A 27684-nucleotide genomic window follows, 5' to 3' on the forward strand; every position below is an offset into this window, starting at 1 on the left:
TTTGTCATTTGAGAAATGTTTTTTTTTATTTGTGTTTGGACTTAATATGTGTACTGTAAAGTTGCTAATTGGTTTGTACTGTTCGCTCGTGACCAGTTCTCACGGCGTATCGGCGTACTGGTGATGGTGAAGCTGAGGAGAGAAGGCCCAAGTAATAAACGCCCGTTTCAAAGAACCGACCTGTGTCTGTGTTGTCGTGAAGAGAGCTACAAAGAGTAAATTGGATGTCACTAATTATTAGCTTCATAACTGACTGTGGACACTCATCGTGGTTCGCTTTATAATTAAAACAGTTTCTAAGCTCATGGAAACAGACAACACGCAGTTCAAACCTTGTTAAACACAGGAAAATATAACAACGTGAGGTGGAGAGGGACAGGTGGAGTTCTTTGCTACAGAGGGAGGAAAATGTGCAGCTGTTTGCGACGTGTTCAGCACTGCTGCTGAATTTGGGACATTTTGTCAAGTCACTTACATCTACGCTTAGGGTTTTGTGTCTATTGTGAGTAGAATAAAACTATTACAATAGAGTTTGCTTGGATAATAGGGGGCAGCTGGTGATCAGAAGAACAGGAAATGATTCCTAAGTGTGGCTTTTGTTAGAATGTCTTTGTCAACCCCTGTTTTAAGGACAATAGTGGATTTGTGTTCTCAAAGCATTTCATGCGACCTTAAAGCTCCCAAGAATGACATTAAGTTGCTGACCTCTGACGTGCCAAATCAGTTGGTTCAGCTATAAACTTTGGTGTGTAACTGTATAGTATGAAAAATGCATTGACAGTGGGGGTCTGCCTGTTATAAAGTGAGTGAAAGCTGCCTCAGCCAAGAACAAGAAGCCACAGTTACTAGTCTGGTTAGAGGACAGCCCCCCCAGACTGAACAATAGAATTAGTGGAAAACTGCTGTGGAGGGGGACACAGGGCAGCCCCGGACTCTTCTTCAGCTGGGATATCCAAAGAATGGGTGAGGTCAAGAAGTAAACCTCAAGGCTATATTTTAAAATAACGGATTTTCCTGCACCCTTAATGCTACAGAATTCCATTAGTTCAAATGTACATGAATCAAAATGGTTATAAAATGAGTAATGAAATTAATACATGGTAAAATAAATAGCTGTATGAGTTCAGCTTGGAATTATGTGTCCTTGAAATGACCGAATGTCAGTTCAACTGGCCTAGATTTAGCGAGGTAAGGTTGTAGATTAGAGCATTTTGCCTGGATAATATTATATTATTAGTTATCATTAAAATATACAGTACAACAGCCAGTGTAGGCTTTCAAAAAACAAAAGTAGAAGTGACACATATCTCATATATATATATATATATATATATCTATAGATCGATCTATCTATCTATATATATATATATATATATATATATATATATCTATAGATAGATAGATAGATAGATATAATAACATGCATCTATAAATGTAATATTTTCAGTCACAATTGATGTTTTTTTAATAAAATACTCTAAAAATGTAGGTGAAACTTTTAAAGGTGTATTTCTTGCATGATAGTGTCTCATAGAAAAATGGCAAGTGTCTGTACTATGAAGGTGTGATTGTAAATGTTGAGTTGTTAATATTTGTATTCTTGTAGTTGTAGACTTGCTTAGACAGCACTAATGTGCACCATGATAGTAATCCAAGTTGTAATTGTAATGAGGACAAATGAGGGGGAAAAAAGTGTTTTAATAACATGGACATTATTGTGAATGACAGAGTGGTGAGTGAGTGAGAGGAAGGAGCTCTTGTGTGTTGCTGTGGTGGCTCTGAGAAGAGCCGTTGTTGAGTGTGAGAGCGGTGTCAGCTCACTTCTTCTTGGCTGCTGTGGCCGCCTTCTTGACTTTGGGCTTGGCGGCCTTCTTGGCGGGGGATTTCTTTGTTGCGGGAGCCTTCTTGAGGACCTTCTTGGGGGTCTTTGCTGCTTTCTTGGGGCTTTTGGGCGCTTTCTTGGCCGCCGCTGCGGGCTTCTTGGCCTTCTTGGGCGACTTCTTAGCGGCTGCGGGCTTCTTAGCTGCTGCTGCTGCCTTCTTGGGCGACTTCTTGGCAGCTGCTGCTGCCGGTTTCTTGGCTTTGGCCGCGGCGGGCTTCTTGGCTTTAGGAGCGGCTTTCTTCGCGGGCTTCTTGGCTTTGCTCTCAGTAACCTTCTTGTTCATCTTGAAGGATCCGGAGGCCCCGGCGCCCTTGGTCTGCACCAAAGTGCCCTTCGCTACCAGGCTCTTGATGGCGGTCTTGACGCGGGCCTTGTTCTTGTCCACATCGTAGCCTCCGGCAGCCAGAGCCTTCTTGAGCGCGGCTGCGGACACGCCGCTGCGCTCCTTGGAAGCGGCCACGGTTTTCACAATCAGCTCGCCCACGCTGGGGCCGACCTTCTTGGGCTTAGAAGCCATCGTCTTCTTCTTCTTGGCCGCCTTGGCCGGGACGACAGCAGGTGCGGGAGCTTCCTCGGACATTTTCCTCTTTCGCGTCTGATCGAGATTCACGGTACAGTGATGGCAAGTCGGAAGCGCCACGCTGCACTTAAACGCATCATGAGAACCGTTGAGAGTGAAGGCAGCGCGCGCAGCTCTCGCGCGTGCCTCGCAATGCTTCATTTTGTGTTTCGTGTCTCGGGATCAAAGAGCTTAAAGTGAGTGTGTGAGCAGCACTGCAGGTCGACAGTGGAGCCGTCCACAGCGGGCTTGTGTCTCCTCGTGCAGGCCTCGTGTCGGGCTCTCGTGCTCTCTGCTCTCGGTTCGTGGAGCTCCCAAAGCTCAGTGACTCGGTGCGGAGCTCAGCGCTGCTCGGCGGCTTCTTGGGACTCTTCTCTCTGCTAAAACCGGTGGAGCCGCAGCAGAGCTCCGTAAAAAGCCTTTTCCAGCTGATACACATGTTTGTTCACACACTCAGAGTTAAAAGCAGCATCTGGTGAGCGCAGCTGTGGGACAAAGTGACGCTGCGAGCTCCCAGCAAACACACCGATGCTGCTGGAGGCCCACGGAGCAGCGAGACTTGTGTGACAGCTGCTCGCTTCTAACCAAAGCACAGTTTCACTCACATTGTTGTACATCAGAAGCTTCATTAGTGACCTTACAGCAGCTCGCTTCCACACTTTGGCTCTGATCTCTTAGTCTGCATTGACTCAGTTTCCTTCTACAGTTACTGACTCTACAATAAACAACAGCAGTGAATGAACACGTGACTACACACATCCACAAACTGATCACTGCGTATCTCAATGTGTAATACTCAATACCTGCTAAAAACATCCATCTTATCTCCCTGTTAAACCTTGACTTGTTGACTCTACTAGTCAAACATATTTAATCATTTTATTCATAGTAATATTGTTGTAATTGTTTATTTTATCCTGCTCTGCCCATGTTGGTGAATTTCTCAGCTGTGGGACTAATAAAGCTCATCTCATGTCCTGGATAGCGACCTCAGTTTAATCTAGTGTCTTTAGTTATGCCCAGTATATCTCTGCTCTTCTTTCTGGAGGATTCTGTGATTCTTCCACCTACTGAAAAATGTGTAACCACAATTTTCTGTCCAAGACAAGTAACATGCTTAACAGCAGTTAGATTGAAGATTGCTTTGATGGAAATTCCTCTTCGGACATATCTAGGAAAGCTTGAAGGACACAGCAGAGCCTGCCTGTGGCATAGGAAGTACAGGCAAATGCTAAAGATGTCATCCATCCATCCAACAAAACCCCACACACCACAAAAAGTGTATTAAGTAACGATACTAATTCATGCCTTTTTTAGTATACATTTTGGCACCAAATTAGCCAATTTTGGCGTTCCAATAGTCCAAACCACCCTTTATGTATCATAGTCTAGTTGTGTGTTTATAAAGTTAAAGTGCACATCATCAAGTCAGGTGGGTTTGTCATTTCCACCACGTGCAGTACAGTACACAGTGAAGCGAGAGCATGATGCTGCATGTAACTGAAACAGGACCACAAAAATTGCACGTATGGAGAAACTGCAACAAAACAAATACAGACGATTAAAACGATAGACCGTGCAATAGAAAGCTGCAACATCAATGTTAACAAGTTTTCTGTGCCACAGCATTTCAGTGTAATTAAGATAAGATAAGATAGAACTTTATTAATCTCTCGGGTGGGTTCCTCTGGGAAATTCGATTTCCAAAAAAAGCACAGCAACGACCGAAGTTACAGTTACAGAATTGATATATATATAGATATATACACACACACACACACATACACATATACACACACACACACACACACATATACACACACACATACATACATATACATACACATATATACATACACACACACAAATACAGAAACAAATATAAATAAAATATACAAAGGGGATAAATAGAATAAATAGGAATAAAAAATAAAAATACAAGTGAATTGCACATTTCAAGTATTGAGTCTATTGCACTGTTGACTATTTACAAAAAGTATTGCACAAGGTATTGTACAGTGAGGTGAAGAGGCACTACAGCTTAGTTGTTCCCCCCTCCTTTGTCCTCCTGTTTCCCCTCCCTCTCCCCTCCAGAGAGGAGTTAAACAGTCTGATGGCGTGTGGGACAAAGGAGTTTTTAAGTCTGTTAGTTCTTGTCTTGGGGAGAAGCAACCTGTCACTGAACAGACTCTTCTGGTTGTTAATGGCCGTGTGCAGAGGATGTCTGGCATTGTCCATTATGTCCATCAGTTTCTTTAATGTCCTTTTCTCTGCCACTGTCATTACTCAATTTTGCATATCAGGAACAATAGAGAAAGTGTGCTTGGAACTGTAACACAAGTGTCAAATACAAAGTCGCATTAATTCTGTTTGTAGCTAGTTTGTCTTTCCACAATCTGAAAACTGCAAAACATTTTAGTCGTCACGGTCAATGCAACAGATTAATACCACCCAGTGACACAAAGGTCCATATCCGCGATTCAAGCATTTGGCGACATATTAACTAGCGAGTGTGACAGGGAATTATGCTCGTCAGTTTAAAGTGTGTGGCTCTGAAAAGAGCCGTTGTGTTGGCGTCTGATGCCAGTTTATTTGGAGCTCGTGTACTTTGTCACAGCCTTGGTGCCCTCAGACACTGCGTGCTTGGCCAGCTCACCGGGGAGTAGGAGGCGCACTGCGGTCTGGATCTCCCTGGAAGTGATGGTGGAGCGCTTGTTGTAATGGGCCAGGCGAGATGCCTCGGCTGCGATGCGCTCGAAGATGTCGTTGACAAACGAGTTCATGATGCTCATGGCCTTTGAGGAGATCCCGGTGTCGGGGTGGACCTGCTTCAGCACCTTGTACACGTAGATGGCGTAGCTCTCCTTCCTGGTCTTTCTCTTCTTCTTGCCGCCCTTGCCGGCGGTCTTGGTCACGGCTTTCTTAGAGCCCTTCTTGGGCGCCGACTTCGCAGGTTCAGGCATTTTCTCTCCTCGATACTCTGCAGTAACGAATGAGCTCCGTGGCTGAGAGCAGCGCTTTTTATACAGGCGGTATGCTAATTCCCCTGCGCGGGCCCTCGGATCTCATTGGTGGAGCCGCACAGTGGGCCGGACGTTGTGATGGAGGGAGTTTGTGAACTGTGCTGAAACAGGCGCGCATCTAACAAAGACAGTGGGCTGTGTGATTGTGTCCTCGTTTGCTGAGACAGTCATTTGTTCTAAATGAGCAGTACATGTATTTCCAACTAAGCACATCGCTTTGGCTCTGCACAGTTTTAGTTAAGTTCAATGTCTCACTACTGCACACGTGAGACTGAACCATTCACTTTTTTAATTATCTGGTGTTCATATATTTTTTTAGCCGTTGATTTTGAATTTAAACTAACATTAAAAATCTTAAAAAGGAGGAAAAAGAAGGTGCACTTCCACCGGGAGGATCAGTGTCTGAAGCAGCATGTTGTTCGTGTAGGATCATTTTCTGTGGGAGAACACAGACATGACCCTTGAATTAGATTGGTAGATGACCGTTAGATTAGTTAATGCTGGCAACACTTTCACAACAACGAAATAGTTATGGTGTGACAACACATTCATTTAGTAGCCGAGTGTGTGTAAGTGTTACCGAAATGGTTTATGTATAAAAAAGATTAATATTTGCTTCCAGCAGTTAAAATATTTTTTTCGTTGTAATTTGATGTGGTTCATATTGTGATGCAGGGCTGAGCTGGCCATCGGGCATTTGCCCAGTGGGCTGCTCGTGATTTTTTGTTTTTATGGGCTTTTCTTCCTCATACTCTCAGGGTCTCTGGATTTTCCCATTTCTCTGGATTCTGCCCGATCACTTCTGTGATAAATACAGTATTGTGTGTGTATAGTTTCATTCAGTTTATTCAGTCTGCTTTTGGGTCCTGCCTTCATGCGAACGCTGGCTAATGGAGTTGTCAACGTCATCCTGATGTTTGTCAAGCCTAGAAGTCCATCTGATTTAGAAACTGAGGTAACTTGCACAATCCTTTGTCGTGGAATTTTCAGATAAAATAAAGTCTGCAACACAAAAAGTGCTGTGGTCAAGCTATTTATTACTGCATGCATATTGGAGAGGGAATTCATTGTTGTTCTTATTGTGATGGTGTAGTTTTTGTTGTGTATGAGATGCAATTATCTTGGCACAAAGAACCATTTTTTGTTGCATCGCTATTTTCATGATGTTTAGGTGTGATTATCAGCAGCTGTGAGGCCTGCTTTTGAAAACCACGCTGCTTAAGTCATAGACTGACTGTTATTAAAAATTTTCCCAAATTATATTACAGCGGGGAAAATAAGTATTTGACACATCAGCATTTTTATCAGTAAGGGGATTTCCAAGTGGACTATTGACACAACATTTCCACCAGATGTTGCCATCAAGCCAAATATTGAAGTCATACAATCAAATCAGAACATATAAGTATACAAGTTAAACCACAATAAATAAAGTGAAATGACACAGGGAATAAGTATTGAACACACTTTATTCAATACTTTGTAGAAAAGCCTTTGTTGGTGATTACAGCTTCTAGACGCCTCTTGTATGGATAGACCAGTCGTCTGCATTGCTCAGGAGTGATTCTGGCCCATTCTTCCACACAAACGGTCTTTAAATCTTGAAGGTTCCTTGGGCCTCTTTTATGAACTTTAATCTTCAGTTCTCTCCATAGATTTTCTATGGGATTTAGGTCAGGTGATTGACTGGGCCATTCAAGCAACTTGATTTTCTTTCTTTGAAACCACTTCATTGTTTCCTTGGCCTTGTGTTTGGGATCATTGTCTTGCTGAAATGTCCAACCTCTTTTCATTTTTAGCTTCCTGGTAGATGGCAGCAGATTTTTATCCAGAATGTCCCGGTACATCTCTCCATTCATCCTGCCTTCAATAATATGAAGTCTGCCAGTACCCCTTGCTGAAAAGCAGCCCCAAACCATGATGCTTCCACCCCCAAACTTGACTGTTGGTATGGTGTTTTTGGGGTGGTGAGCAGTGCCATTTCTTCTCCAAACATGGTGTGTAGAATGACTGCCAAAAAGTTCAATTTTGCTTTCATCTGACCATACTATAGTCGTCCAATAATCCACAGGCTTCTCCAAATGCTGTTGCGCAAATTTTAACCGAGCCTTGACATGCTTTTTGTTCAGCAATGGAGTCTTGCGTGGTGAGCGTGCATGGATGCCATGGCGGTTCAGTGCATTGCTTATAGTTTTCTTTGAAACAACAGTACCTGCTGATGCAAGGTCTTCCTGAAGTTCTGTCCGAGTGGTTCTTGGCTCTTGGAGAACCCTCCTGATTATTCTTTGGACTCCTCGGACAGGGATCTTGCGTGGAGCACCTGATCGTGGCAGGTTTATGGTGAACTGATGCACTTTCCATTTCCGGATAATGGCCCCCACAGTGCTCACAGGAACATTCAGCATTCTGGAAATGCACCTATAACCATTCCCATCAAAATGCTTTTCAACGATAAGCTTACGAAGATCTTGAGAGAGTTCTTTGCTTTTACCCATCATGAAGTCTTTCCTGTGTGCCTTCTGGGTAATGAGGAGCCTTTATAGGCCATCAATTAGGACTAAAGCAGCTGATATCAATTAGTACTGATAGGGGACAGGATTTCTCTATCAATACTGACAGATTTCAGGTGATCTCCTAGCTTTCTATGTCATTTTGCCCCTTGTTATCTCCATGTATTCAATACTTATTCCCTGTGTCATTTCACTTTATTTATTGTGGTTTAACTTGTATACTTATATGTTCTGATTTGTTTGTATGACGTCAATATTTGGCTTGATGGCAACATCTGGTGGAAATGTTGTGTCAATGGTCCACTTGGAAATCCCCTTACTGATAAAAATGCTGATGTGTCAAATACTTATTTTCCCCGCTGTATATATATTCAGATTCAGCCTCACTGTCTGAAGAAACATCCCTTCCCGTTATCAGACCCTTACATACTGAGCTGGACTAAAGTGAACTACGCCATTGCACTCCATCACCTTCTTTATGCCACAATGCATATTTGCACACCTGTCAATTAGCTTTCTTAACAGTGTGACAAAACATTACCTGTCCTTTTATTAACTGCACAAGTAGTGCTGGTCTGTAAGGACAAGAAGAGGATACAGTGACAAAAGGAGCTGTGTGAGGCTGCTAAAGGCAGCGGATCCCTCACCAGCTGGATTAAAAAGACCACAGGCAACAATAACACACATACCAGTTGTTGCATTGCAGAGGTATTCAAGTATAAAAACAATAATAAACACAATTGTAATGTTTTATTTTAATAACGTATTTTTATCATTGCTTTATTATGGGTCAGGTGCAAGAGTTTTCAAGTGTGGATAGTTAAATACTAAATTAACGCAACAGCAAATTGTGCCTTTTTCGGACAGACGGACAGGAGAGTGATAGATGAGATGAGGAGATGGAAGAGACGCAAAGACTGATTCACTGGCAGAGCCTAGTTTATTTCCCACAGTTTTTTTTTTAATTTTTTTTATCTGCTGCCTTATAAACACTGTCACCAATCTTTGCATTTTATTATTACCTCGGCACATCATTTTCAACCCCCTGCCTTCAAGGGTGCAGACCCTGAATTGGGATACAGCCAAAGTCTAATGAGTCAACAATGGAAGAAATAATTTCAGAATTGTAACATGGTGCCACCTTGTGACAAAAATAGAACATTTCTTCACCCGTGTACATTTTAAAACATGACATATGTTTTGAGCAAACTACAGTGCAGAGTTTTCTTTGTTTCCATTGCAGTGATTGTAGCTAATTACATTTTTCGGTTGGTTTGTAGTTTTTCAGCCGTCAGTGAGGTGTGAGTTGCATTCCTGGCAGTCAGGTCGAGCCTGCCCTGACTGCTGGAACAAAAGAGTTTAAATAGAAGATAAATGCTCACAGTTTGAGTTGAACTGTTGATCAATGACATGTCTTTGCTTACAGGTGAGGGTCACCATTGGCCTGCAGGATGCACTGTGAGAGCAGATACAGACATGCACACATGCATGCGCTAAAATTAAAAATATATTCTTTGTAAGATTTTTCTTCTGTATTTCCTCAGTATCTGCCATGGCCTCATTACTGTGTGCGCAGATGTTTACAGAGGTGGAAGTACAAATACTTTGTGACTGTGCTTAAGTACAATTTTCAATTGAGGTATGTCTACTCTTATTGAGTAGTTTTTTAATGAGTAATTTTTTACTTTCACTCTCTACATTTAAAAAGAATATATATCTATTATTTCTACTTCTTACATTTACATAACAAAACAGACTCATTACTTTTGCTTTAAAACATTCGAGGGGACCTTTTTCGTGTCACACTAAACCGATTTTAGCTTAAACAGAAACACATAAAAAGGAAATCCTGTTCCTGTATTAATCACTAGCGGATGCCATATAAAAAGAGATGATGTGTGGTAAAGTCAGGGCCTAAAAGTGGAACTTCTTTTTTCTTTTTGCGACAACATCGGAACAACTGCGGGTCTCCGTAACCAAACACAAACTGTTTCTGTGCAGTTTGTCTCACAGTGTATTGTGGCTGAAGGTCGAGCTGCTTGGTGGCGTCTCCACACACCTACTGTTGTTCATTTCTAATTTTAAAGCTCCACATTAGATCTCTTAAGCTTTAAAATGCATATGTTTAAACGTTACAGGTTACTCCGTGTATTCAGCTATGACGCTCAACCACAGCCTGAAAAGGAGACAAGGAAATCACTTTAGTTTGTTGTTAGATCATAGTGGAAATATTTTTTACTGGTTTAATAGAAATTCTTGGTGCTAAATAGCCTGTAAATGCTGCTCCTGCTTTTCCTGCATAAGGTTCCAGCATTACTAGATTTCAAACTACCACACCTACCTTCTTGGGTCTTCCCACACATTTATTCTGTTTTATTCTATTCTATATACTCTATCTCAGATTTAAACTGGGGGTGGGTGTAGTGTAACATAACTTAAGCAGCAAGTAAGGTGATAAGTAAATAACATTAGCAGATGATTGAAGACTCTACCATTGAAACAAATAGGTTGATTGAAGACTCTACCATTGAAACAAATAGGTCAGACCAAACAATACAATTCTAAACAAAGAACAGGAATAAGATTATGCATGAAATGGACAAACTCACTTACTCAGCTAAATGGTTTGTAAAGTAAAACACATACAATATAACTCAAAAGGCTACTTTAAAGAAAATAAACAATACTATACAAAATGAAAAACCCTCCATTTGGTTACACCCAATGATGCAATCATTGACCTCATGACCCTATATAAACAGGAAGTACTGGGCGGCCCTTCTCATATACCTGTCTTAAATATAGGACCTGAATAAACAACATGGACACCATGGTAAGTATAACCAAAGCAACGTGAAGAAACACAATTTACCAGACATTTGCCTGTGAACAGAAGAAAATTCAAATGACCTTATGGTTAGTAGTAGTGATGGCCAAATGAAGCTTTCTGAAGCACTGAAGCTTGTATTGAAAAACGGTTCATTACTCGAAGCTTTTTAACACAGTCCTCTCTGGTGACATTTGGTGGCCAGAAATATGAAGAGCAGCTTGAATCCACAAAATAAAACCAACTGCTTCATTATGACTGCTCACTCTACAGAGTGGAGTTCTGTATGATATTGGGCCGCCGTTGTGTTGCTTTGAACGTGTATTTTGGGGGGTTAAAAAATGTGGTTTATTTGTTTAATAAATAATTATGACCAGCAAATTTTCCTTGTTTAAACATCCACCATGGCGTGGTCTTTCTTTGCTTTTCACTTCTTGATGTTGGTAAATACAATAATTGAAAAATACCACGTTACATATAATATATACATATAATAATGTACAACACATTATGGAGTATGCTTCTGCTGTGAGGTCTTGCCTCCATGCACTTATGAAATTAATCGCAAGATGGGTGTATTTATCAATAATATTATATTAGGGAAACTTTCCTATACATATTTCTGACCTGGGGGTAGAATTGATTGTGAAAGGGAAAATGCTTATGAACTTGCAAATTAAAAACATGATGCATGTAAGGTAGCCCTTTTCCATTTTTATTTAAGAAGAAAATTCGTTCCACTGTGCGATGGCCGAAACTGTTACTTTTCGTGGAGATAATTTCTTCTGCATTAAGGAAAATCCCCTCACATGGCACAGAGGAGGCTGGAGTGCAGAGAAACTGGTAGAGATGCAATTATACAGTCTACCTGGGCCCCACAAACTATCAGCTAAAGAGAATAAATACATTAAATTGCTGCACATTTGGCAGACTAACATTTTCAGATTAATTAAACAATAAAATATATATTTTTACAACATTACATGTAAAGAATCAAGTGGAAATTTTTCTAAAGTTATTTGATGATATTTATATTATGAAAAACAGATTTTTGACATTTTGATTTTTTCCCGTTGTCAAATAAAATAAACACGCACAAAACAAAAGCAAACAACAAGAACACAAAGCTGGAAAACCCACCCGATTGACCAAAATCTACTCAAAATACTCCCGCACAACAGAACCTCCTCTATTCCTCGCTGGCTCCAAATCTCTCAGTAGAATGATCAGTGGTTCGCTATCTGTCACCATCAAAACACTCCACAAATCCCGCGAATGATTCGCTTCCTTATAAACCATTGAATCAGACACCGAAGCAGTCACACTCTAAATGAAGCTTCGGACGTCACTGATCACGTGACTCTGGTCAAACGAATCAAGCTTCGACACAGTGCTTCTGAAGCAGTGTGTTGATTTTTTTGACACACGCACCGGAGCGTCAGCTTCAAGCGGACCATCAGTAGTTAGTAGCGTTTGCTTTAAAACACATGCATGTATGTAATGGATGTAACTACTGCTACCACAAACAAAACCCGGGATAGTGTGAAAAGTTACACCAGCAATGTCTAAATTAAAGCATTATGGCTGACTGTAAAATAACAAAGAAATAAATTATCAATATGGTTAAGGGACAAGTGGTAAATGAGTTTCCACTTTTTTTTTTTCTTTTTTTTTTGTCCCGTTTGGATCTTTAGCCATCAGAATTGTTGTCTTAAGGCCAAGAAAGATGTCAAGCGGATTTATTTTACCAAGTGGATCATCATGGCCTTGCCATATTGGTCCATTTGATTGACCTTTATTATAATTATGAATTTATTTTATTTTCAGTTCCTACAAACGGGACAGACATGACTGTGGGATAGGACAGGGGGAAAGAATGAAAGAAAGAGAGGGAGAGAAAGAAAGAAAACCAAAGGGGAGAAGAGACGGTGAGAAGGGGGGGAAGAAAGAAAAAAACAAACAAACAAAAAAAAACAAAACTCCAGGGTCACCTGTATGGAGAAAAAAAAAACAGAGGAGAAAGCAAACAACAAAGAGCAACATAATAAGAAAAAAAAAAGCACCATCACAATAAACTAGCTAGCAGTAGATATCAATAGTTACGAAATAATAAACGATATTGTGCAGCACGCAAGATAGACAGCGCACAATGTGCTTTGAGGCAGCAGCCAAGAAAGCTGTAGTCCGCGTCTGTGAATACCCGTGTGTACACCTGTGTGCATACCTGTGTGGATCAGCATGCTTGCATTCCAAAGGTTCCTTCATGTAATGATCTGCTAGGGAGTGTGGGGAGCCACAGCCCCGTCCTCCAGGGTATGAAGCAGGTATGGAGGAGATCAAAACTCCAGACATCCAGAGGCCCCCAGAACACAAGAGACCAAGGAAGACCAACAGAGGGGCAGCCGCGCCACTGTCCCAGTAAGAGCTGAGGAGAGTCCCAGATGAGGGCTCATTCAGCAGCCGTGGAGCAGAAGCCAGGGGGAGTTGCAGTGACGCGCCCGTGAGCTCCGCCGGCAGCCAGCTGTGCCTGAGTGACCGAGCCCCAGGCCGAGAGGCCGGGGGCACCCCAAAGTGGCCCAAGCGAGCCCCAATAAGCGGCCGCCAAGGAGTGAGCCGGTGTGTACCCGGACGCCCATCCCCAGATACAAAGAACCACCAACGCACCGACACCTGAGGGAGTCCGCCACCGGCAGAGGAAGTGGTGATGGGTGGAGATAGGCCTCCAAACCTTGGAGGGCCCGAGATGTCCCCAGAGAGGTGGCGTCTGATACCCAACCTGACATATAGACACAGACATACAGGCACACACAGATACAAACATCCATTCCCACCCTCATGCTCTCATATGCACTTCACACTCAACCGACGTGGAGACAGACATAAAGAGACGCTGTACACACGATCACACTCCCCAAGCGTACTCTACAGGTGGTGTTACCCTTTTCCCTGCGGTGGGGAGAGGCAGACCGCCCCGACTCCGCAGGAGCAAGGAGGCCCCACACTCCAGACCGCAGTCGGACGGCCAACTCCTCCTAGCCCCCCCCGCTCCAGCAGGCCGCAGAGAATGGGGGTGAGAGAAGACTCCAAACCTCCCTCCACCCGCTCATTGTAGTGTTGATGCATGTGTGTTCTAAGGTGCAATTAAAACCCAGGAGGGCATGGAGCTACCTGCCAGAGAGCAGCAGGTAAGCGCATAGTCCCTCCTGCTAGCCCACAATGAGTTTCCACTTTGTCACAGTGGGAACACAGCAAATAGATGGCTCTAGCTGCATGGGTTCTTATGGGTCCTGGGTCTGTGACCCAGCATTTTGAGTTTATTTTGTATTTTTGATTTCTTATGTTAAATTGGAATTCTATTAAGTTCTTCTGTTGTTATCATTAGTTAGGATTTAGTTGATTGAGTCTCCTCGTTTATGAGTTTCTTCTGTTTGTTGTGTTATTTCCTCATCTATGTAGGTTCTCCTTGTGTCTCTCTCCTCTGTGTCCGTCTCCCTCTCTATGTCTCTTGTGTCGAGTTGCCTGTCTTAGTTCATGTCCCTCCGTGTTTTATTTTGAAGAGTCTCATGTTTCCATCTTCAGTGTGTTTAGTTTTATTTCTCCTTGTGGTGTCATGATCATTTGTGTCAGCTGTGTCTCCCTAGGTGATCCACCTCTGTGTCTTACTGTTCTTTGCCAGGTTCTCTGTTTGGTTTCATGTCTAGTCACAGCAAGTCTCAGAGTTCTTCCTTCTGTTCAGGTTCATGGTTGTTTTAGTTCAGTTCATAGTTCCATAGTTGCATGTTCCTGTTCATTTTCATGTTCTTGTCCATCGTCATTGTTTAGTTAGTTTAGTTCTGTCCCAGTTTAGGTTTCAGTTTAGTTTCACCCTTGTTTCATCTTGCATTATTCTCCTATTTTGTATCAGCTGCAATAAAGGCTTGCTTTTTGTTAAACTTTAGTTCGTTTCTCCCGTGTCTGTGTTCTGGGTCAGTTTCCTAAATACACTCGCGTATGATATTTTATTAATCAAGCTGGCAGTGATTTTTGAACATGTGGTGATTTTTTGTGTTTTAGATAGCAGAGTGCAGACAGTAGACAGGAGTTTGGGGAGAGTGTAAGGGGAAATGACACACAAGCAGTCAAGGCAGATTCAAAACCAGGCCCTGCAGCAAGGACTCTAGCCTAACATACATGTGTAACCTGCTCAACCAGGTTAAACATAACAACACTGTAAATTAAGTCTGGCAGTGAGTTAGTGAGAGTTAGTGACAGTGAGTCAAACCCACTCCTTCCTCCTCCAACTAGAGAAAGGCTTTGTGTACGCTTCTTTAGAGTTCTTAGACATTCTAAAGGTTCTGGTGAGTCGTTCCTACTTTATTAACCGGTAAATTTCACTGAAGTCCAAAACAACTCTCAAGCCACTGGGAAGGAGACAACAGATGTATTTTATTTAATACTGTATTGGAATAATCTCAAAATGCACATCAAAATTACAATTAATATTAATGAATTCATTTACAAATAAATAAATGAATTCATTAATATTCCTCTTAATTTCTAAGAAAACAGTCAGCTTTGGCATGTGGTGTTTTTTGTGGGTTTTAGATAGCACAGTGCAGAAAGTAGACAGAAGGGTGGGGAAAGTGTGAGTGGAAATGATGCAGGAAATGTGTCATTTCCTTTTTGTTCCTTCTCTCAAGCTCAGGAAATGGTCTGAGGCATATTCAAACCCAAGACCTGCAGTAAGGACTCTAATTTTTTCCATCTCCTAAGTTGCTGAGAGGTTGTTGCTGCTTATAAATTCAGTTTGTAAGATTTCTACGTGGTTTTATATCAACTGTGCCATTTCTTTCTGTATTTAGTATTGCATAATTTCAAAATGCAACAACACAATAATGAAGGTGATTTATAAATAAATAACTAAATAAATATTTCGTTATTTTTATTTTAATATTTTTAAAAATTTTCAGATGAGATGAAAATGCCAGGAATATTTTCAGTCAAATTTGGTCTGAAACTCTTTTCAAACAGGCAGATTCATAATTTTAGATATGCAATGTTTTGCACACATATATCTTTCATTATCACGCCATCAACCTTATTAGGGTGTGATGAATGCATCTAAAACATGTTGAAGGAAGTGATAAAACGGAAACAACTGATTAAGTAACTGCTGTTTTCTGATGATCTGACAGATGGAGTGAAGTGTCAGACGCTGTTCTTCTCAAGTTTAACAATTTTTCTGCATCAAGATCAAAGTCAGAATGAAAATTCTTCATTTTCTTTTCTTCTGCTTCTTGTCAGGTGAGGACTGATGATGTGATTTTTTTCCTTAATGCTGCTTTTTAATTTTGAAAACGTACCTTTGTAAAACACATATATTTACATAGAATAGATAATGTTGTGATTGTCTATCTTTATTTTACTTCACTTTTTTTCATCTGATAGACACAGCTGTGCTTGTCAAAGCAATACACAATATTTGGTCTGCAGCTGAAGGAGCAAATGGCACACTTAACTGCAACTTATATTTGTCTGGAAGCACAAAGTTCTTCTGTAGGGAAAAATGTGAGCGAGCAGAAGATATCCTCATTAAAACAGATGGAAGCTCAGCTCAGAATGGGAGATTCAGCACGAAGTATAAAGAAAGATTTTCAGGAAAAGGAACTCTATTTTTGTTCTTCACACACATGATCAAGTCTGACTCAGGAATGTACAGGTGTGGTTTGGGAAGCTCTTCTGTTCCAGATTCATACTATGACTTTGAGGTCAGAGTTTCAAATGGTGAGTTTGTAGTGAAGGTGACTGAAATTCAAAATGTGGAGATTTTCATAGTATGAAGGTAAAATTTTGCATGGCTTAATTTGTTATACAACAAAAAACTGTTGATTCTGAGAGGATCAGATCTTTTTCTACATTTGACTTATTTAATATGAAATGATAACTCTGTTTATATCTGATCTAGGAAATAAAAACATAATATCACAGCTTACAGGTCCAGTTTAGACTAATTAATGTTCTTCTATTTCACAGGTCTGAGTAAAATGGTTGGTTTTTATCACACAGAAACTGAAGGAAAAGAAATCACATTGGCATGTTCCAATAACACATATGGACACAGGAAGTTCTTTTGTAAGAATCAGTGTAAGAATGAAGGGGAGATTCTCATTGACACAACTAATAACAAATCTGAGAGTGGCAGATACAGCATTGAATACAGACCAGGATCTACATTTGGACTGTATGCAACCATCACACAGCTGACCAAGTCAGACACAGGAGAGTACATCTGTGGGTATGGAAACCCTCTGTCTCCAGATTCATACGGCGGTGATGATATTCTTGTCAATGATGGCAAGTATTTTTTTCAAAATGGCAAAAACATTTTTCAGATTTCATGTGCCTTAAATACTACTACTAATATTAATAGACGATTACAACTCGGAAAGTAAAATAAACGCAATAAATAAACAACACGACAACAATACATAAAATCATGAAACTTTTGGTGAGTTTGACAATATGAGTGTTTGACAACTACTCTTTCAAGGATTTTTGATATGAAAGGAAGGTTGGAGATTGGCCTATAATTAGCTAAGACTGCTGGGTCTAGAGATGGCTTTTTGAGTAAAGGTTTAACTACAGCCAGCTTGAAGGCCTGTGGTACATAGCCGATTATTAGAGATAGGTTGATCATATTTAAGATCGAAGAATTAATTAATGGCCGGACTTCTTTGAGCAGTTTTGTAGGAATGGGGTCTAAAAGACACGTTGATGTTTTGGAGGAAGTAATTATTGAAGTTAACTCAGAAAGATCAATTGGAGAAAAAGAGTCTAACTTAACATCAATGGTACTAAGAGCAGCTGTAGATAATATTACATCTGTGGGATGATTACTGGTAATTTTTTCTCTAATGATAAAAATTTTATTTGTGAAGAAGTTCATGAAGTCATTTCTAGTTAACGTTAAAGGGATTGTTGGCTCAAAAGAGCTCTGACTGTTTGTCAGCCTGGCTACAGTGCTGAAGAGAAACCTGGGGTTGTTCTTATTTACTTCAATCAGTGATGAATAGTAAGATGTTCTGGCTTTGCGGAGGGCTTTCTTATAAAGCAGCAAACTATTTCTCCAGGCTAAATGATGATCCTCTAGATTTGTGACACGCCATTTCCTCTCCAGATTACGAGTCATCTGCTTTAGGGTACGTGTTTGAGAATTATACCATGGAGTCAGGTACTTCTGATTTGAGGCCTTAGTTTTCACAGGAGCTACAGTATCCAGAGTCGTACATAGTGAGGAGGTGAAATTATTAACAAGATAATCGACCTCTGTTGGGGTAGCGTTCAGATAGCTGCTCTGCTCTATGTTGGTACAGGGCATTGGAGATGATAACAGTGGGTGGATTATATTCTTAAACTTAGTTACAGCGCTTTCAGAAAGACATCTACTTTGATAAAGTCTACTCTCCACCGCTGTGTAATCAATAATTGTAAAAGTAAATGTTATCAGGAAATGATCAGACAGGAGAGGGTTTTCAGGAAACACTGTTAAATGTTCAGGTTCGATGCCATATGTTAAAACAAGATCTAGAGTGTGATTAAAGTGGTGGGTGGGTTCTTTTACATTTTGAGAGAAACCAATTGAGTCTAATAACAGATTAAATGCCATGTTGAGGCTGTCATTTTTAGCATCTACATGGATGTTAAAATCACCCACAATAATTATTTTATCTGAGCTCAGAACTAAATTAGATATAAAGTTTAAGAAATCAGACAGAAACTCTGTGTAAGGCCCAGGTGGACGATAGATGATAACAAATAAGACTGGTTTCTAAAATTTTTCAGCTGGGGTGGACAATGCTAAGCATCAGGCTTTCAAATGAATTAAAAGTCTGTCTTGGTCTTTCATTAATTAATAGGCTGGTGTGAAAAATTGCTGCCACACCGCCCCCTCGGCCTGTGCTTCGAGATTTCTGGTAGTTAGAATGACTCGGGGGTGTTGATTCATTTAAACTAACATAATCATCCTGCTAAAACCAGGTTTCTGTAAGGCAGAGTAAATCGATTTGTTGATCAATTATTAAGTCATGTACTAACAGAGACTTGGAGGAGAGAGACCTAATATTTAATAATCCACATTTCACTGTTTTACTCTTTGGTTCAGATGTGGATACTGTATTGTTCTTTCTTTGTGATTGTTTATGTTTAAGTTGTTTGTTGCTGGTTTTTAGTTTGTTTTTTGTCTTTTTGGAAGCTGTGGAGATGGGTTTTTGGGGGGGTAGCAGGAGGAGAGAAGCTGCAGAGAGGCGTGTAACACTGCAACTCTGCTTCCTGGTCCCAACTCTGGATAGTCATATTTTGGGGGATTTAATAAATTTGTCCATATTTCTAGAAATGAGAGCTGCTCCATCCAAAGCGGGATGGATGCCGTCTCTCCTAACAAGACCAGGTTTCCTCCAGAAGGTTTGCCAATTATCTATGAAGCCCACATCGTTTCTGGGACACCACTCAGACAGCCAGCAATTTAAGGAGAACATGCGGCTAAACATGTCACTACTGGTCTGATTGGGGAGGGGACCAGAGAAAACTACATAGTCCGACATTGTTTTCGCAAAGTTGCACACCGATTCAATATTGATTTTAGTGACCTCCGATTGGTGTAACCGGGTGTCATTACTGCCGACGTGAATTATGATTTTACTGAATTTACGTTTACCCTTAGCCAGCAGTTTTAAATTTCCTTCAATGTCGCCTGCTCTGGCCCCTGGAAGACAATTGACTATGGTTGCCGGTGTCTCTAGCTTCACATGTCTGAGAACAGAATCGCCAATTACCAGAGTTTGACCCCCGGCGGGTGTGTCACCGAGTGGGAAAAAAACGGTTACACACATAAACAGGTTGGTGGTGTACCTTGGGATTCTGTTTAAGACTATGCTTCCTCCTCACCGTCACCCAGCTGCCCTCTTTCCCCAGCTGCTTGGGGTCTGCCGGGGAACAGCTAGAGGGGCCTGCGGTATCTTCGGCTGCACCAGCTACAGGGTCCTGGCTAGCTACGGGTGAATGAAGGGTGCGAAGCCGAGTCTCCAATTCAGCAATCCAGAGCTGCAAATATGCTACATTTGTTACAGATATCATTACTGCTAAAGGAGGCCGAGGAGTAACTAAACATCTGACACAATGAGCAAGAAAGTGCAGGACGGACAGGTGAAGTAGCCATGGTGCTAATGAGTCGGCTACGAGCTAAGCTAAGCTAGCAAGACAGTACAGAGACAGTGAGTGAATACTTTAGCTATAAATTAGGTAGTGAGTACACAGAAAGTGTGCTTCGGATGAAGCACGTGAAGATTATACTATGAAAGAAGAATGTATTTAAAAGTTGTTATTTAAATTGCTAAGCAAATAAGCTACTCAGAAACACCACTGTGTTTGAGCAGGAACAGGAAGTGATACTCTACCACAGAGCGAGCAAACACTAAGTGACAGCGCCACCAAGAGCGCCACCAAGTATTTGACAGTATGAGAGTATTTTAAATTATCATACTGTATTTGTCTGTATATTGATAACTTTTGTGTATGTGTTTATTGTTCACAGATTCAAACACACCTGTTTCCACACCACAAACAGCAACCCAAAGTAGAAGTGTCACTGCAGGAGTCTCTATACATTGTCCTGACTGCTCCTGGCTTCTGGTTGTGCGTGCGTCCTTGGCTGGTGTTTTGCTAATGGCTATTTTCCTCATGCTCTTCTACATTAGTAAGACAAGAGGAACTTTGGACTGAACACCAGAGAAAATGACACAAACATTTTCAAAGTGTAGATTGCATGAAACTGTGATGTTGCACGAGCTTATTGAAAATGAATTTTGCATCTCAAGTTTTAAGTTTTTCTGATCACTTTTAAAAATACCTTTGTAACTTGAGTAGCTGTATGTTAAATGTTAGCAATTGAGAGTGATTTTTTCATAAAGAACTGAGCTGATGTACTAGGTCACCTCCTTATCCACCATTGTTTAATTTTCATATTTTTAGCATATTTCTGTAATTTTATGATCATCTCCCATGTAATTTACATCCCTGTGTTCCTAGCTCAATAGTAGCTTAATATTAAATGTGGCAAGTAAAGCCATGACAGCAGCCTCGATCCAGAGGGGATTAAGTCAGGTGTAAAAACATGAACATGACTGAACATGTCACTGTCAAATAGCAGCCGATAGTGATTTATTACCCAGGCTGGTCTCATAGCAGGGCTTTTACATAAGAGCTTCTTTGTTGCTTCTTTGTTTTGTTTTTTTTGTTTTTTTGTTTTTTAATAAATGATTGTTATGTTCAGGTGTCCAATCAATCTGTATTCATTAAGGTAGCTGGTAATAAACTGTTCACACACCACATTTAGACCAGATTAAAAAAAATCTGAAATTAATTTGTGATTAATCGCAAGTTAATTATGGACAATCATGTTCTTAATTGCGATAAATAAATAATAGTCACATTTCTGTTTACTGTTTCAGCATTAAGTCTCACATAAATGCTGCATTTTTAACATCAACACTCAGCTACCAGTTAGAGCTGAAATGAGTCTGCCTGTCCAGATGGTGGCGCAGTATGACTTTTTCCTGCTCTGTTACAGAGAATACAAAACTCAAAAAGCTGTAGATCATCTTCTTCCTGTGATAAGAAACAGCTTCATTACTGGAAGAGTTGGAGGAAGAGTTGGAGGAACACAGCAAATCTTCATTTGCACACCGTTATTTATTTACTTGTGTGTGTGTGTGTGTGTGGGGGGGGGGTGTAAGGCATCAGCATTGTATAAAAAATGGTAAGAAACCAAGTAATATTTTGGCGACTCAGGCACAGAAAACACAAGAAACACTAGAAAAAAAAAAAACTAGAAGTCAACTAAGGGTTTAAATGCACAAAGGGCAAAAAAAAAGAGACAAAAATAAAACAGAGAACAAACACAGAGAAAGAGACACACAAACTTGACAGGGACAAAAAAGGAAAACAAACATGAAGATGAAACTGACTAAACATATGAGGGTACATAAGAACAACAGGCAAATTTTTACTCTAACACAGAGACATTCATGGCTCACCACAAAACAAATCATCCAGGTGAAGGACAAGGAGCCCAAAACAGTTAGCAGTTCATGTGTAATTCTGTTATTAGGCTATGTATTCCTTTATCCTTCTGTAGAGGTGAAGGGGCTGCTCTTGCGGCGACCAGCAGGCTGTCTCTGTCTGTCAGTGTCAGTGTTTTAACTTATTTTTCTTCATTCTTTTATTCTTTTATTTTTTGAGCCTGAGGAAATCCTATAGCATTGGCTTGTGCTTTGTGGAACTTCTTTTAACAAAGATGGGTTTTTTATTTCGCATGGTTTTACTAGCAATCCTGATGGTTGTTTGGAGTCATACTCTCAAACAATTACATACTCACGGGAGTTTCTTCTGGATCTTCGGTGGACAGGCCCGTCTCTGGACTCTTTTCACCCTCCAGTGTTTTCCAGCTCTGGATTATCCAGTAACCACAGGGGCACTTTTGTTTTTAACAGAGTCAAAGCTAGGAAGTGGGTTAAGAAGGGAGGCTTACGTCAGCGATTGCAGAAGCAAATGCGATACAGTCGTATTCCTTTACCATCAATAATCCGCGCTAATGTGCCGTCTCTGAGAAGTAAATTGGACGAACTGCATTTGAATGTCACACACTTACGTGACTACAGGGATACATGTCTAATGGCATTCACAGAGACTTGGCTCAAGGATTCTGACCCTGATTGTTCTCTGGAACAAAATGGCTTCGGGTTTCCCATATGTTTGGATAGAGATCCCGGAGCTACCCAGAAATCTCAAGGAGGAGGGGTGTGTTTGTATATAAATCAGAAATGGTGTAAAAACATGACCGTTCGTAGACAAGTGTGTCTGCCTGACATTGAGCTCCTCTCTGTGTCTTTGAGGCCGTTTTATCTGCTGAGGGAATAAAATACAAGGATAAGATAGAGGCGGAGATGGGTAGCAATAACTTAAGAGTGGCCTGGGCAGGCATGAAACACATGACTGGTCACTGTTACAGTGACTGTAATAAGATAAGTCTCCCTGGTTTTAGTTCAGAGGTATGGAAAAAAATCTTTTTCTTCAGCTTTTAATATAATCCAAACTAAACTTCTTAACCAGTTTAAACTCGATTTTAATCTCGTTGGTTGGATTTTAGACTTTTTAACTGACAGATCTCAGTGTGTGAGAGTAAACGGCTGTTTCTCCAAACAGCTGAACTCTTCTACTGGCTCACCACAAGGTTGTTGTCTCTCTCCTTTACTTTATATTTTGTACACTAATGACTGTCGAAGTACATAGGCCAACAGGCATTTCATTAAATATGCAGATGACACAGTGAAGAGGATTCACATGGGCCTGTTGTGGATGAGTTTGTTTTGGGCTGTGATCAGTCCTTCTTAATGATTAACACCTTGAAAACCAAGGACATGGTTATTGACTTCAGGAAGTCACCCCCCCCATCCTGCACTAACGGTGGTAAATGGTGCAGCCATTGAACTGGTGGACAGTCATAAGTATTTGGGGGTTGTTCTTGATCAGACTACCGTAATTGTCGGGCTATAAGCCGCTACTTTTTGCACAAGCTTTGAACCCTGCGGCTTTTAGTCAGGTGCGGCTTTTCTATGGATTTTCCATGATTTTTGTGATATCGTAAGACGATTTGTTTTGTTTGTTCGGCTGTTGTACGGCACTACGTTGCCTGGCGGAAGGATCGGGGTTCAAGAGTGGTATGTTAGTCACATATCCGTCCGCCAGGCAACGTAGTGCCGTACGAAGTAGCACGAAAAACAAACTTCAAAGTAGCGCTACGCATTCAGCGGGAGGCGTGGATGACGAGCGGCGATAAACTTGCGAAAAGCAAGTTATGCCCAACTCCACCGGTGGATTCTGACAGCGTGGAAAAGTGCGAAAACATCCACGATCACCAATGGATTTTGAAGGGCTGGACTGCTGCATGATGGAGAGGAGGACACCACCACAGCCCTTCTGAGGGTGTTCGACTCTGACACTGACAACGAGGATTTCTTTGGTTTTGAAAGTGACAACGAAGGAGAGAAGAAGAGTGGATGACGAAGCCATCCTGAGCCAGTTCGTTTCCGACATTGGAGAAGAGGACTTTGGTGGTTTTAGAGCGCAGGAAGAAGAGAAAGATGGTGAATGACTGACTTTTCTTCTTGTTAAAGCCGTGTCACTGCACCTGAGCCTAAAAGGTAGTCCGAATCTATTTTTCTGGTGTGCTGTAGGTTACTGTTATGTACTACATGTGCAAATATGTACCCATAACTTGTTTTTCAAAATATTAATAAAAGTGATGTCTCCAAACAGCCATCTCTTTCCTGACAATTCCCTTTGTGCATATTCTCTTACATATGATAAGTCAACATTGAAACACCTGCGGCTTTTAGTCAGGTGCGGCTAATGTATGTACAAAACAGGATTTTCCCCTGATTTTAGCTTGTGCGGCTAATATTCAGGTGCGCTTTGTAGTCCGGGAAATACGGTATGTCCTTTGAGTCACATCTTGCTGCTACAGTGAAAAAGGTTCAACAAAGACTGTACTTTTTAAGGAGGTTGAGAGGTTTTAATGTTTCATCTGAAATGATGACTCTTTTTTATAAAAGTTTTATTGAATCTGTTTTAACTTTCTGTATCTTTGCTTGGTACGGTAATATGTCCCTGAATAATAAGACCAGAATTAGCAACCTGGTTAAAGTGACTGGTCAGATTTCAGGGAGGTCTCAGGTCCAGCTTGTGGACTTTTATAACAGGCAGGTGCTTAAGAAGGCAACTTCTGTCCTGTTGTGCTCAGGTCATCCTCTCTTTAATGATTTTCTTCTTCCATCAGGTCGTCATTATAAAGTGCCTGCAGTAAAGACAAAGAGACATAGATTGCCTTTTGTACCTACTGCAATTATCATAGTTAATAACACTAAACCATAAGTGTTGTTGGCATTGCACATTGCGCTTTTTTGATGATAAATTCTAGGTTGTTTTCTCAGGCTTATATTATATTATATTATATTATATTATATTATATTATATTATATTATATTATATTATATTATATTATATTATATTATATTATTTTTGTGTGTGTATGTGATGTGTTGTTTGTTTGTTTGTTTGTTTGTTTGTTTGTTTGTTTGTTTGTTTGTTTGTTTGTTTGTTTGTTTGTTTGTTTGTTTGTTTGTTTGTTTGTATGGACATACTGCAAATCAATTTCCCGTTAGGGACAATAAAGTTACCATTGACCATTGATTAAGGTCTAGTAAGGCTTCTGATTCTAGTAAGGCTATAATTAGGTTTAATGTTCTTATTCTTATGAAATAGGCCTGATACAGTTTGTCTGCCCTGTCTGCAGTTTAAAAAGAAGAAGCATCAGAAACTAACAGAGATCACTGTAATTGTTTCCTCTTCACACAAATCAACTGACCTTCACTAGATGTAACTCAGATTTAAAAGCTTTGTGAGCTCCTGATGTCATTTCAATGTTAGAATTCATAGACACTGTTGCGTCTAACATTTTATTTTCAGGCTGAATAAACTTTTTGTATTTCCCATCAGTTTCACTGCAGTGTTTTCACACGTAAAGAACAACACGAGAATTTCTGTAATTCTCCAGCAGACATGTCTGATCAGATTACTGGAATAAAGAAATATTTATGGCTTTTTAATTTATTCCATTTATCTTTGGTTAGAAAAAATAAAACCATTTAATTGTAAACTGGTTTGGTTACTACATATTTGTGTATGAACATATAAACTCTGTTGATTCTTTCATGGTGAACTTCACCATCATTATGTGAGTTGGATGTAGCCAAGCCTCATGTAGAGGCACAGGACTCCCTTGAGGAGGAAAAAAAAACTGACACCAGAGCTTTTCACCAAGACTCAATCCAACAACAGACTGTAAGATTATCTTACTGTAACATCTGTTTTATTGCCAGAAAATAAATTATATATCAGGTAATGAAGCCACATCTAAGGAAGGTTATATACATATGTGGATAGATACAGTGTTGACAGTGACAGTTGACAGTGTTGCAAATACTTTACTTTAAATTCTGTTTCCACCGGCATGTAAGCTACAAGATCTACAAAGCCCTGTTTTTACTTATTATTACTTTCTTTTGGTCGTGTGAAGGGAACCTGCAAAGTAAGAATTTCATTGCTCTGTGTAACCATTTGTGTTTTGCGGTGTACATGACAATAAACCTCTTGAATCTTGAATACTTTATTAATTCCAGGTGGGAGATAGTTCTGTTTTAGATGATCAGTTAAATTATGAAAGCTAGAAAATGTAAACATTGGAAATATAAACAAAATAAGTAAAAATAAGTAAAATAAAGTGAAATCATAAATTAAATATTTCAAAGTTAAAATAACACCATGGGGAGCGTAAGACTCATCATGAAGATCGATCACTCCACAGAGCTGGGAAACAAGCTCTGAGGACTGGGGTTCACGCCATCAGGAAGTTTTCTTCTGATTGGTCAGCAATCAAGGTGAGTGTGTGACAGTTCATGTAATCAAAGTTGGGGTAACAGTCAGGTCTCTCTCCTGAAACATAAGATTGATGCGGATGAAAGCTTTACCCTTGAAATACACGAAAACTTTACAAAGGATGTAAACATATTACAGTGATTATCACACCAAACATTAAATTAAACAAACCCCAAAATCACAGTTTTGTTTTCCAATCCAATGAAAGAAATAAACGATGGTAATTATGAGAAAACAAACAAGTGTACAGTGTAAATTGCTCGTTTTGGAAAAATTGTGTAACAGAGGGCTGAATATGGATGTTTACTTATTGTCTCCAGTGTGTTTACTGGTTCTATGACCTGCAACTCTGGCACTCTCCCCAACTTCACACCACATGATTTATATCATTATGTTATCAACAAGGCCTCAAGTTAAAGTTCATGTATCAACACATAGACAATATTAGTCATTAGTCATTGACTTGTGTAAAGATACACCAACATATTACTCCAGTGCTTGCTTCCCTACATTGGCTTCCAGTGCATTTTGGAATTTAATTTAATTTTTTACCTTTGACTTATAAAGTGCTAAATGGTCAGACACCAGACTATTTGTCTGAACTTTTGCACCTTTATACGCCCTCAAGAGCCCTTCGATCAAGTGATCATTTACTCCTTACCTTACACAAGTCTAAAATGGTTCACAGAGGGGATCGGGTGTTTGCGGTTGTGGCGCCAAAAATGTGGAACAATCTACCTCTCTACATTAGAAAGGCCCCAACTGTCACTCTTTTTAAATTCCATCTTAAAACATATTTTTTTCTCTTTGGCTTACTTTCCTAAATGAGAGTTACCAATTCTTTTATCCAATTTACTTTTAATTTTCTTACCTGTTGTTGATCTTAATGTCACTGTTTAATTATTACTTTGTACAGCCCTTCGGTCAACTCTCTGTTGTTATTAAATGTGCTTTATAAATAAATAAATGAAATGAAAATTAAATAATAATTCACGTAGTTCATCGCTCGTGTTCGGTTCAATTTAGTCCAAGAAATAAATAAATACAAAGTGGAAAATAATCCAGTCTGTGTTTTATCGCCAATCCAATCCAGAGAAAATAATTTAAAAATTAAAAATTAAAAAAAAATCATAGGAAGAAAACTCCACTGTGTTTTCCAATCCAATGAAGGGAATAAACTATGGTAACTATGAGCAAACAAACAAGGGTACTATTGTTTGTGTTGGAGGAATTGTGTAACGGAGGGCTGAATATGGATGTTTACTTACTTATTTACTCCAGTGTGTTTACTGGTTCTATGACCTGCAACCCTGCCACTCTCCCCAACTTCACACCACACGATTTATATCATTTTG

At 40.2% G+C, this 27684-nt stretch overlaps 2 protein-coding genes and 1 long non-coding RNA gene across 3 annotated transcripts; 1 reads left to right on the forward strand and 2 right to left on the reverse strand.

Moving 5' to 3' along the window:
- Positions 1-1678: 1678 nt before the first annotated feature.
- Positions 1679-3426, reverse strand: LOC113018201 (uncharacterized). The gene has a single exon (XM_026161265.2). The coding sequence runs from the start codon at positions 2601-2603 to the stop codon at positions 1818-1820; it is 786 nt and encodes a 261-aa protein (XP_026017050.2). The 5' UTR covers positions 2604-3426; the 3' UTR covers positions 1679-1817.
- A 961-nt stretch (positions 3427-4387) lies between these two features.
- Positions 4388-5441, reverse strand: LOC113018226 (histone H2B 1/2). The gene has a single exon (XM_026161294.2). The coding sequence runs from the start codon at positions 5402-5404 to the stop codon at positions 5030-5032; it is 375 nt and encodes a 124-aa protein (XP_026017079.1). The 5' UTR covers positions 5405-5441; the 3' UTR covers positions 4388-5029.
- A 10520-nt stretch (positions 5442-15961) lies between these two features.
- On the forward strand, positions 15962-21110 carry LOC145425526 (uncharacterized). The gene is made up of 4 exons (XR_013906242.1): positions 15962-16084; positions 16229-16564; positions 16814-17134; positions 20370-21110. It is a non-coding gene; the product is annotated as an uncharacterized LOC145425526 (long non-coding RNA).
- Positions 21111-27684: the final 6574 nt, after the last annotated feature.

Source organism: Astatotilapia calliptera, chromosome 3, assembly GCF_964374335.1.
Source record: "Astatotilapia calliptera chromosome 3, fAstCal68.1, whole genome shotgun sequence".
NCBI classification, from domain to species: domain Eukaryota; kingdom Metazoa; phylum Chordata; class Actinopteri; order Cichliformes; family Cichlidae; genus Astatotilapia; species Astatotilapia calliptera.

Coding starts and splice junctions, on each gene's coding strand:
- LOC113018201 (XM_026161265.2), bottom strand. CDS start 2,603: ATGAAGCATTGCGAGGCACGCGCGAGAGCTGCGCGCGCTGCCTTCACT.
- LOC113018226 (XM_026161294.2), bottom strand. CDS start 5,404: ATGCCTGAACCTGCGAAGTCGGCGCCCAAGAAGGGCTCTAAGAAAGCC.